The sequence below is a fragment of the Lepisma saccharinum genome, chromosome 4 (assembly GCF_977018435.1).
Source record: "Lepisma saccharinum chromosome 4, izLepSacc3.1, whole genome shotgun sequence".
NCBI classification, from domain to species: Eukaryota; Metazoa; Arthropoda; class Insecta; order Zygentoma; family Lepismatidae; genus Lepisma; species Lepisma saccharinum.
Window position 1 is genome coordinate 63,620,849 of NC_139232.1, and position 13,193 is coordinate 63,634,041.

At 37.5% G+C, this 13,193-nt stretch overlaps 1 protein-coding gene across 1 annotated transcript in view; it reads left to right on the forward strand.

Annotated features, from left to right (window-relative positions):
- st (ATP-binding cassette transporter scarlet) overlaps positions 1-13,072 on the forward strand; it is an 88,034-nt gene extending 74,962 nt beyond the window's left edge. The window contains 3 exon segments of the mRNA XM_083120628.1: positions 5,770-5,875; positions 6,550-6,650; positions 12,906-13,072. Coding sequence (XP_082976754.1) covers positions 5,770-5,875; positions 6,550-6,650; positions 12,906-13,072 — 374 coding nt within the window.
- The last annotated feature ends 121 nt before the right edge of the window (positions 13,073-13,193 follow it).

Here is a 13,193-nt window from a genome sequence, read left to right on the forward strand (position 1 = left end):
TCCAGGAAATAAAATTTATTGATCCAATTGGTACAACTTGTTAAAATTCTTCAAAGCACTCTCCTTGCCTATCGACACACTGCTACCATTGCGATTTCCACACAGCGTACGCCTCCTGGAAGTCAGCTTCCGACAACCCCTTCAGAACACCCGCCGTTGCTGCTTGGATGGCCAAAACATCATCAAAACGGCGACCTTTCAAGCTTCTTTTGAGCTTGAGGAATAGAAAAAAGTCCGCTGGGCTCATGTCGGGACTGTACGTTGGCTGTGGCAACGCTGATTCTAGCCAGTAATGACGTCACAACGAACGCAATGTGACTCGGCACGTTATCGTGATGGGAGCTTCCAGCATTTGGCAATCTCCGGTCGGACCCGATTAACTCTGTCTCGCAGGCGTTTGAGGACTTCCACGTAGTAAGCAGCGTTGACAGTCTTCCCTTGAGGCACAAATTCTTTGTGTACTACCCCTTTCTTGTCAAAGACAATGAGCATTGTCTTGATCCTGGACTTGGACATCCTTGCCTTTATGGGGCACGGGGACTCCTTGGTGTGCCACTCCAAACATTGGCGCTTGCTTGGAATCTTCATGCCAACGGAAAACCTGGGCTCTTGACAGGGCTTAGTCCTGGCAGGCCTCCTTAATCATGGTGAACGTCTCTGCAGCGGTTTTTCCAAGCTTGAAGAAAAATCTAATGGTGTATCGTTGCTCAAGCAAACGCTGCATTTTGAGCTTTCAAAAATCTTGACGTCGTTTTTAAACACTGTTGGCGCGATAAGCGACCCTTACTCTACCAGAGCTCGGAAGCGACTGATCCGGGTAGCGTTGGTTAGCTAAGACCCCCCACCACCAATCCCGCTCGTGGAGGACACGCTGTTGATGACTGGAGCGTCGTGTGGTGGCCAGTCTCATTACTTTCCAGACAAACCCTGTAGCACACTGTGCTATCCACTCTGTCACTTAGGTTACTTGCAGTTAAGATATGCAATTGTATGCAAAGGAAATGTAAAATATTGTCCCGAATTTGGACAGTCTGTGTTAATGTCAACATTTATCTTTGCATGTGTCTTATAGTGAAAGCCTGATTTTACACATTTTCTGCAAAATATCTTCTACCTAATCCCAATACACAGGAATGTTAGTATTTTTTCTACTTTACTGAAATAATAAATTTTGCAACATTTAAGTACATGCTTTAGTTGGCTAATTAAATTTGTAGGTTTGTTTTTCTGGGAAATAATTATAATGTTGCATTGGGAGTTGGAAGTATAATTTTTTGTGGGGAAATTGAATCGAGGGGTTTTCCTATATGTGTATGAAAGGTTGTACTATATTTGAGAAAAATAGTGTGACAATTCGTCATATGAGAAACAGAGGAACGTAACTGAAAAAATGCAGTTTTCTTTGTTTAAATAAACTCCTCTGAAGAGTGAGCCAGATCGACATAGATCCACTTCTAGTCCTTAGCAATAAGGTATTTCATGACTCTTTTTTTTAAGAGTCAAACTTATTCCTAGGAGTAACATCCCTCTGGTTCTCACATGATTAATTAATCTTCCTTTAAATATTATAGGTAAATTTGGTGATTTGTTTGACCAGTTATTTCTGGAAATAGCGCTCCAAGATCAAATTGCTTGTGAAATTCCTAAATTCATGAGCACGGTCTTTCTATACAATAATGAATTAGTTTCTTAAAAAAATCTATGTCCTGTATCAGCATTGATAAAATTTCCTAAGAGTCTATCCCTTTTATAGGTATAAGGTTTTTTTCCCCCTCCTTATATATTTGGTATGGTCAATAAATAACTGGAATGAATGTTGTATGGACTTTCCTTTTAATACTTATTGGCATACTCCCCTGTGTTGTTGAGGCAGGCATCCCACCGCTTCACCAGATTTTTGATGCCCCTGTCCCAGAAGTCCTGTGGCTGCTGCGAGCACCAATGGAAGACCGCCTCCTGCAGTTGTGCATCCGAGGCAAAGGGGATTCCACGTAGGGTGCCTTTCAGTGGGCTCAACACATGAAAGTCACACAGTGATAGGTCAGGGCTGTAGGGGGATGATCTAAGCATTCCCAACCCATTTGTGCGATGATGTCCATAGTGTGTCCAGCAACTTGGGGACGTGCATTGTCTTGCAGTCTTCCGCCTGATTGCAGGTCTCACCTCGTTTCACAAGATGTCAAGAGTACAGAGCAGTGTTCAATTTCTCACCCTGCCAGAGGAAGCGACCAAGAAGTGGACCACGACGATAAAAAAAAACACAAACACCTTGTGAACAAATTGCACATACACAACCTCCCTAATTTCCTGCAAGTTTCATCACTCTGTCACTTTATTTAGCTTTTTCACGGCATTAATCCGGTTATTTATTGACCATACCAAATATTTAACTTGACTAGTGCAGAAAAAAAATGTGAAATTTTATGCATTAAATTAAGTATAAATCTTTGTGTGCATACAGTATGCCTATAAAATCTGAGTCAGTGAAAATTTGGTTCATATATTTTTAATGTATATCAAAGTGCTGCAGGAAGAGCATTTCACTCGAGCACCAAATAGTTCACATGGACAACTCTAGATAGCAGTGGCGTGGCGTGGGATTTTTAAAAGTGTTACCGGTTATCAGTAGGACATTTAAGGGAGACTTCGGCACCTCCCCACCTCATGCCCCCCCCCCCCCCAATGTCTTCCAAGTAGTTCATATAATATTAATCTGGTACATCTGCAATTCAATACTAGATTTTGGTAAAGTTATTAATCATGAAAAAAAATGTTGACATAAGGACTGAAGTGAAATCGCAAACATTGGTTGTTTACACAATAATACGTACAGTATGTGCCAAAATATACAGTACTGAAATTAAAAGACGAACATTAAATTGTTGTCCTCTGTGAGTTTATTTACCCTGAAAGAAACACTAACATACACACTATTAGCGAGTTATAACTTCCTTTTTACTACTGAGAACACGAGCGGCTGGAGCTATGCCCCATCGACAATCGCACATGCGCGTTTGAGGTGTGAGAGTTTCAGTACTGTATATTTTGGCGCATACCGTAATTTGATTCTTACAGAAACATCGAAGGCTAATTATAGAGCAGATCAATACGACGACTCTTCTTGAAAATAGTTATATGATGCTGGGGTCCCGGGTTCGAATCCTGGCTTGGGCATGGACGTTTGTGGTGTCTATTCATCAATTTCATCATATAATCACTCATCCCCATCTTCGCAAATTTGCCAAAAGTGGCACAAGCAAAGCAAAGTCAATCAAATCAAATCAAAAAAGTTCTATGATGCTGTCGTAAAGTGAAGTTTTTCATTTGAATTTGAATTTTTGGGTGCATCATGGTCATGGTCCATGTTATCCACACCTGAATTCCACACGTTTTTTTTTTTTTCACCCGAAAATAGAGTACATGGCCAACAAAAGAGTTTCGACAACTGCACACATCCACATAACCACGGGTAGTCGTTATACCACGAAACATTGAAATGTCGGTCATATCCAGCAGACGAATTGGTTTTTAAATCGTTCAAAATAGGCTTTGGCTCCATTTCGCTTTTTTCTACAAAAGAACGAACCGAAAGATTGCTTCAAAATATCTTCTATCGCACGATTACACACACTGTTCAGATAGGATGAACCCACCACCTCGGAACTCGGAGGAAGCTCCATTAATTAATTGACAATGCCCGAAAACAACATAAAGACGAAATACACCACTCACAAAACTCGCACTGCACAGTCCCTCCCACAAACCGTTGTTTACTTTTGTAACAAGTGAAGCACCCTCCTTGCCCCCTTCCCTCTCAGCATCGGCGCTTCCCCAATATTTCCTTCGGAACCTGCAAGAAGTCCAGTTCTACTACTGTTGCCATCTTAGTTCTTTTGAAACCAGATTTGCCCAAATCGCGAAACTTTTCGTTTCAAATAAGACATATGTAGAGTAGATGTAGTCTTCGTCTGTTTCCTAACTACTCCCACTCCCATGTTTCGCTAAATCCACTGAAATCTCATTTCTGACACCACTACTATTTCGTATATTTTACATCCTTTGCTACCTTTAAGGCTTTCGCTTTATAGGATAATCGTGATGATGAGGATGCATGGTGAATTATTGAAATAAAATTATTATTTCTTTGTGTATGTAATTATTAATTTTTATAATTATGTAAGTAAAATAATAACAACGAACATTGAAATAACCATTTCTTGCTGAGGATTCGAACCTGCGACACCTGACACTTCAGAGCGTGCTAAGATAACAATCGGGAAATTATGCTTGTAGGTAATGTTTTCACCCAAAAACAGTTCTACCACCTCAAAAACATTGCTTCAATCCTAAATTATTGCATTCCTGCGACAACGTATGTCAATCTCATTCGGCCCTTTCAACAATTATCACAAATTCCTGTAACCGAAATAATATTATATGTGTGAAATATAGAATTTTAGGACAGCGGACCCCTTGATCATACCCACCCCTCTCCTCTCCTTCTCGCCCATGACGACAAAGAAGGACAAAGAGGACTTTCGTAATCTCTGATATTTAGAGTAAATACAAAATATCACTTGGAATTTTGCTTTTCCCCCAGTGTGATTTGATTTTTTAAAATTTTGATTTGGCGATTTAAGTCCACTTCATGCACAGTAATGCTAATTGGGACAGTTTAAAGTTGGATCTGAACCACTTGTGCCTCCACCGGGTATCGAACCCGGGATCCCTTGATTATAAGGCGGCGACGCTACCACTGCGCCATCGTTCCCCAGCGTGACTGGACACCTTCAGAGTAAGATAGACCCGATTAGGCAACTTAGCTCTTTTCTGTCAATTGAATATGCCAACACTGATCTGTATCCGGTAACAATCACCGGCAACTGCGCCGGCTAAACAGGCAAGGCTCCTCCTCCCGCCGTAACAGTCTTTGCCGCAACGCGAAGTCTTCCTTGCGTGGGCTCAGGGCCCTTTCCTCATGTTGCCTGAGGAGGGTACCGGATCAGTCCTCCTCTTCGCTTTTGCCGGTGTCAGAAAAAATGTCAGTCTGCAATGTTTACTTTACGACAATATTACCAGTTTATGTAGGTAATAATATTTTAAGACGAGTTCTTCAATTCTTTATATTTTGGTGTTACCTGCGGTAACAGTGGCTATATGCTAGATAGCATATAGAATTGAGAGCTTCTTTGCTAGGGCGAATAATGCTTGAACAGGCAAAACAAGCATTATATGGTCGAAGCTCAATAGTACACATACAACTGTAATTTGTCTGTGGTAGTAGACCCTCAAATATGGATCGTCAAGTGAAAGACACAGTGATATTGAAATAAGTATACATAGTCCATGCTAAAATGTAGTTTATTCTATCTTACAAATACAGTGGTATATAAAAATGATAAAATATGATTGTGGGCTGAAACTGACAGCATGGATATTTTACGTATTATTATTATTATTATTATTATTGTCACATTAAAATTATATTCTATTGTAAACGCTCGAGCGTAGGAGACTCAAACAAGTACGAGCAAGCAAAAGTGGTTCCATGCAGTGCTCTAGTGTAAATGTACCTTTGAAATGTTTATGTATAGTTACAGAGCACTAGTATTCTATTAATACTTTAAATCAATTAAAAATTTAAAAAGCTAAGTCTTAAGTAGCAATATTTCAACTTTACTAATGATTTTACAATTACCTTATGTTTTTTCTGCACAGTTTAACACTGTAATAGGTTTCATGTAATGGAAAACATTTTTTTTTCTACAGGATATTTCTTCTCTGCTTCCTTTGAATCAGTTCCCATAGCTTTGTCATACCTTGTACCTTTTGACTATGTACTGATGGCAACTTCAGGGCTTTTCATTAAACTGAGGTAAGGTAAAAAAAAAAGTTTATTTTCATCAGAAAAAGGTGAAAAGTTTCAATGTATTTATTGATCTATCTTAATGAAAAATTGTATGATATTTTTTTAAATGCTTATTTCTTAATTAAAATGGTATTAATATTTTATCAATTGGATTTGTGTTGATAAATACATTCCATATATTTTGATTATCCTTCAAAATATTAGTTGTAATGGTTGAGCTGATATCTTACCAGTTTTCCCACAGATACCTTAAAATTAAAATTAAAAAAAAATGTTCAATCATATGCATGAATTTACTATAGTTTTTTTTTTTTCAAAATAGTCAAGAATTACATAGGAATATTAAAATAGCTGTCATTTGATCACAAAACCCATTTTTTTCACACAATACAATACAAAATAAATCAAAACGTTGAATTTGACATAGTTTCATAATATATGTTTTTAGACTCCATGAAAGTGTTGTGCAGTACGTATTTTTATAGATTTCGCAGCCAAAATCTGGAAAAGTACCAGCCAGTCTGGGTGAAAAATTTCCAAACAATACTTTCTTATAATGATTATCGGCATTGGTTCAGCATTAGTTGTAATCTAATTTAGCTTTGAAATTCCAACAGACTGACTGCCCCCTTTAAAATGTATTTTGCTTGTAATAACATTAATAAAAAAAATTGTTCCAGTTCTTTACCAGCTGCAGTTGGCTGGGTACAATATTTGTCCTGGCTGATGTATTCGAATGAAGCATTATCCATAGTGCAGTGGAAAGATGTCTACAACATAAGTAAGTACAATTGTTTACAGAATAATGCAGGGATAACTGAAAACACATCTTTTGTTGATTTTATGAAGTCAGTTTTAGTTATAGCGTGGAAGACACTGATGAGGTGTTTCTGGAAAAAAGATAATATTTTGAGAAGTTTTATGGAGATATTTTTCTTTCCTTTATGGTATTTCATTGTGATTAAGAGAATGACTTGATAATTTTGTTGCAATAATCAGTACTCTAATTTCACAATTCTATTTTTGTTGTTGCATTTATTAAATGTTATGGGGAAAAGAATGTATCCCACTTCATATGAAGTGACAACCAGTGTTACTTGTTCACTTCCCTATATTACACCATATGTACTCTTCTCAACATCTTAATTGTCCACCCTCAAAAAATTCAAAGTCCCGAATTCGTAAATTTGGCAACATAGCACCTCAGAGCCAACTTTGCAATAATTCTTCTAAAAAAAAAGCGATCTTGTGATTTTTTAAAACTTTCATATTCCATGAAGTTTGAAACCCTAAACCAGTAATACAATACATAATTAAACAAAAATCACAAGTATAAATACGAATGTAGAAAAAAAATTAGGATTCTTCGTTCTGAAATCGAATATAGGAAAATGTATGTGCAGTTTGAAACACTGAACAGGTTCTCCTCCACCTTGTAACATGATGGTTGCGTACGTAGAAAAAAGGGCAATGAAGCCTTGTGGAAAGCGTGTAAAAAAAGGTCCGTACTTTAAATCAAGCAAACCAATCAGTTACAAGTCACAATTTTGTTGAGGTTAATGGCCGATGTCTATCACCGCCACCTCAGTCTCGAAAGAGGACCAATCAAAAGAAAAGGGGGAAAGAAGGAGGAGGGATATAATCCGCTGGGCGTACTCCACCTAAACGCAATCAACTGTACCGACAAAAGAAAATATGTTCACAAGATATCGTGGAAAATTCACACTGTTTTGGCAATTCGCCCAAAGTATCTTCAGATATGAATGTGCATGCAAATCATTCATAAAAATATGTAACTAATACTACTCTATTAATTCACCACTACTTTCCATGCTAATAATAATCTCTCTGCTTCGTTTCTCGTGGAATATTTCTGAAGAAAGAGGAGCGTAGAGTAAAGTTCGCACAAAATTTGAGTCAAAAGTTTATTAGCTTTAACCTCAAACAAGAGTGAATAATGTCTCAATTAACAACAAACATGAGAAGCAATTTATCATATACATTCCCGCTTTAACTCTCATAAAAATATTCCAATTATAGGTTCAACAAGTCTTTTTTTTTTTTTGTCTACAATCTGCCATTCGACATATTAAAAAATATATTACAAAAAATCACAACAGTAAGAAGAATGTGAACGTAATTTCAATTAAATCTTTCCATTACTTTATTTTCGTTAGTGCCACCCTCGCATTACTACTTTGGTATTTAAACATTCGCGAGAAAGAATGATAATTTTGCCGCGTGTACGCCTTGCTTAATTCAACGTTACATAAACTGACGTAACTTTCTTTTTTGTTGCAACGAATATATGAATGACAAGTCGTTGCACAATAATTAGTTAATCTGTTAATTTGCAATTTCGAAATGGGTTATACTTTTTTGTCGTCCTTTTTTCCTTTTCCACTTATTCAAACTTTTTTTTTGACTTGATCGTAAAAAGTACACGGATCTGCCACACTTCACGATTTCACACTTCGCAGAAATAAGGGGAATTGAGACTGTACATACCTACGTAATATGGTCAAGAAACGTTCCACGGAGCAATCCAATTCTGCTACAGGCGCGTCAAATGGGACTCTGACTTCCTTCTCGTTCTGCCATCATTCCACTGGGGATAAATGTCTGGAAACGTCCATTAGCTTATTCCTCGGTCACAATCCTGCATACTGGTCCGGGCAGTTGACGACTGGGCTTATCAGACGGAACTCAGGTAGCGTTCTGCAACTCAAGTCAAACGTGACTCCATTCACGCATGTGAAGTTCGTCTCGAAAAATGCAGTTCTGCCACATGTTAATACGTAAACGGCAAAGATTTGAGAGAAGAAGCCACTTATTAGTACTTGGCGTTAAATACCGAGAGCATACCAGTAGTATTGCGTGCAGACAAAAAAAAGAGGTAAGTCTCGACCCGCGAGACAATTTGCAGACTTAAACACGCCTCATGCTCTCTCTATCTCCCTCTGGTGACGCGAGCCAAAACTGGCTGTTGCACGAAGCTCTGCGAGGTCGGAACTTGACTGCGCTTACCTGCTCGTGAAGCAAGCACGGAGCAAAAAGGTCAGTAGAGACCTCTAGCGGCGAGTAGTATAACCATCAAATAACAAAAGTGACGCAAGGTGTACGAAGAATGAGGAAGTGTGAGGCTTTTTCCACGCGAAATTATTACATAATACTATTATTTACGAATCGCGTGGGAAAAAACGTCACAACCTGGAGAGAATTGTTGTCACATTTGAATGCAAAGAGGCAAATTTCACACAATTTTAGGTGAAATTTCAGTAAAGCTAGCTTGCACAATATCGGACGATTCTGCAAAGTGTGTCTTTTCCTTGATCTGTGGCGAGAAATGGTTCTGAACTTCGGAACATGTTTGTTTTCACTGAGATCAGGGTGTTTACAAAACTTCACATTAGTAATGTCATGGAGCAGTTGGTTAGACAGTCACCGTATTATACTTTTTCGTGAAGAACAAAACATCGTAGGTTCAAATCCCACCCTATGCTTTCTTTTTTTTCTTGTTATTTACCGAGTACGAAGAGTTTTAATAATGTAATATAAGAGTATAATAAATAACTAAGTATTGATGCATTCCTCGAGGAATGCTTCTCCTCAGCTTGCTTGATTTTTTTGGCACAGTACTTAATCACAAGTTCAGGATTGGCAGGATTTTAGGCAACACCTTTTATTTCATTCAGATGTCATAAGTTATGTTTGCACACATTAAGAATTTATCTCTCGTAAATACCTGTTCTTAGACAGTGTGTTGTAAATTGTAATCAAGAGGTCCAATACCCGGTTGAGGCACAATGTAAAGTGGTTTGGATTCCAGTTCAAACTGTAGGTGCAGTCCCGATTAGCCTATCTGCACATAAAGTGGACTTAAAACAACAATACAAATGTATATACAAGCAGTAAGTTCTTTGTTCTTTGTGATCTTCATTGCAGACCTACAATGTAAGTCGGATTTTCCATGATGTAACCACACATTTTATGCTTTTCAACGTTTGAAACTTCAATTTACTTCACGTGTTTCTGTGCATTACACGTTGCATCTTGCTTACTACGATTCAAATGTCTTTCAGAATGGATGTAAATTGCATAAATATCAATGAACTGCAATTTCCCAGAAATGTAGACAGGTATTCTCGACCAAGGCCATTTATATTCCTGAAAAAGTTTCTGCAAAGGACTTTCCATTCTGCAAGCTAATATGATCCCCCCACATCATACTGCTCACGTTATTTTAAGCACTCTGTTTGAAGGATGAAGAGAAACACATTTTAGTAGTAGCGTAGTGTGAAGTGAAAAGTCTTATGTGGAGAGCCTTTAAGATAGCTGGGACAGCTTGCAGGATTAAACATTATAGCCATTAAATAAGTTGGAGGGAAGGCGGCGGCTTACGTAAATTTTCCTAGCTGAGGGATAATATATTGCCACATTCCCACTTTATAATACAGAAAAATCAGGTTCATATTTCGAAAATGACCGAGACCAATGACGTTATTCACCACAAAAGTAGGTTTATCATAATTTGTAGTTCATTAATATGCACTTCAAAATTTTTTCATTGTTTTAAATTCATAAGTTGATTATCTCTTTCCTCTCTCTCTTTTTCTAGTCTTTGGGAAGGTTGAAGTTTCTTCAACTGCCTCCTTTTCGCTTTCGAAATCCTAATTTCAAGAAACAAGAAAATACTTCGTAACTAATTGATTGTTTGTTCAAAACACAGCATTTACACACCATTTACAAAATATGACAAAAACACCAATAGAACACCATTCTTCCCTTTGAGCGTCTATCGATTTTTGCTGAATACCTTTACACTTATAAAATTGTAATAACATCACATGTGCATTGATTTCTTCAAACTGGCAACTAATGTGAGCTACTTGGAGAAGAGGAAGCATGCTTGATTCTGACGAGGGTGGGCATGGGTTTGATTCTCCATCGAGGCAGGATTTTTTTCAGGAGTATAATCTGGCTTAAAGTTTATTCACCTTGCTGGTAATTTAACCATGGTTTCTGTATTTCAGGAGGTGAAAGGAAAGGGTAAGAAAGAGGTTCAGCATTTCCTGAAGCTATTTCAATGGTAGGAAGAAATCATGTGTCACGTGGAATGCGCAGAATCAAGTTACGTAGAGCTAATGTGATTGTTGTTTTCAACACTGCAAATTTAGTAGAAAGTTTGTTAGATATAATACTTTCTGTTGAAATAAGACAAGTATTTTGGATACAAAGCAGTAGTGAATTAACGATCATTCTCAGTTTTTGCATTTTGTTTGTTACTCACTATATATACAGTTGTTAGTAGTTTTTATCACATCGGCTGTTGCAATAGCCATTTACTTTCATTAATTGACAATTTAGCATTACTTTTAGATGCATTGGAATATGGAGGTGAGGATTAACAAGTTATTACGAAGGAACAGACATAACATTACCAATCTTAGCAACATGAATTCATTAAACTCTCCCCTTCATTACAGTAATGCACTACATCACTGCTTAATATAATTGTGTAAGTGTGGGTGTGTTAGTATATAGAAAAAATAAATATTTTAGGTGTCAATGAAGAGCGTAAACAATACATATCTTAAATAACATTACATGCAACATCCTGAATACTGTATGTGATATGCGAATTAGTCATAATGTGTGCGTTAACTCAACTTATGAAGAATGGCTAAAAGGAAAAAGTTTAAATCTTAAATCATGGCAATCAACAGCTTCTAAGGGAAAAATACCGCAGAAGAAACGTCCCTCAAAGTCAAAGTGTGCATCGGATAATTGTTTTTAATGTTCTAATATCAACTGTATCTGTTCATCTAAAAAAAAAAGGTAGGATTTGAATCTAAGAACTTTCATCTGCGACCTTTCATGTATGATGAAAAATAAGGATACCAGCATCTAACCAACTGCTCTACATAACTTAATGGCCTTAAAAACACATTGACGTTTATGAAAACATCCGCTTTCCTATGTTCCAAGTACATTTTCTCAACAAGTCGTGAAAAATATTATTTTTTAAGAATTGTTCGATATTATGCAAGATATTGTAAATAAAATATCGCATAAACTCCTCATAAATCTGCTTCTTTCTGCTCAAACTTGACAGCGATTTCCTCCAGGTGGAGAAACACTATATTCAGTGTTTCAAATCTCTTTCATTTCAAGTAGAGGAAGCATAATCGTAAGAATTCCTCAAGGTTCTTTATCGAATTTACTATTGCTGTTTGATTGTGTATTATAATAGCGGGTTATAGTTTCTATGTTCATTCGCGCTGCGACGCTAGGGGTCCCGGGTTCGAATCCCGCTCGGCATGGTTGTTTGTAAATGTCCATTCATCAATTTCATCCCCCATCCCCATCTTTGCAAATTAGCCAAGAGGCACAAAACGCGAAGTAAAATAAAACAAATCAATCAATTTCTATGTTCATGGAATGTGCGAAATTGGAAACCTTTCACCGCAGCGTTTTTCGTCTAGTGGAGGGACCAACTTAAAGTTATCCACTTTCAGCTGGCACTGAAATGCAATGTTGCTAAGTTTACGAATTTAGGCCGTAGAATTCTTTCGGGAGTCAAATAAGATGTTGCCAAGAGTACCATGAAGGTACATTTTCCATCTCGGCAATTTTTGGAGGTGGTGTGATCAGCACCATGCTTTGGTTGCCTTTACACCCCAGGTTGCCTCTAAGATACACATTTATTTGAGATTGGGAGAACCCCAGAGCTGCTTTTACGCATGGACAAGGCTGGAAAAATTCTCACCTCAAATCACCCAATCCAGGAATCGAACCTCGGTCTTCTGCATAGTAGTTAGATGCCCTACCAACTAGACCACCGGTAATGGTGAACTGAATATAATATTTCAGATGTTATTGCTATTAATACATTTATAAATTGGTAAATACCTAAATTAATGCATTGCATTCCAAAAAAACATTACTTAACATCCCTCTTTACTTCCACTTTCTTAATAACATTTTGGACTTGTACTCGACTATGGTATTATCAAGTTCCTCATTTTCTTTACAGCTTGTGATACCACAACCAATCACCCATGTCTCAAAGATGGAGAAGAAGTGTTGGAAACTTATAGTTTTTCCATGATGCATTTCACTTTGGACATTGTGGCAATGTGTTTATTATATGTGATATTCCATGTCTTGGGTTTTCTATCACTTTATTTCAGAGTTAAATAAATGTGTAGTTGCAAACTGTTTTCTAAACTGGTTTTAAAACATCCACCCATTTGCTGTTAGGGAGATTTCACACCAAAGTAACAAGCGGCACACGACATGTGCTGCTTGAGGATTTCACTAA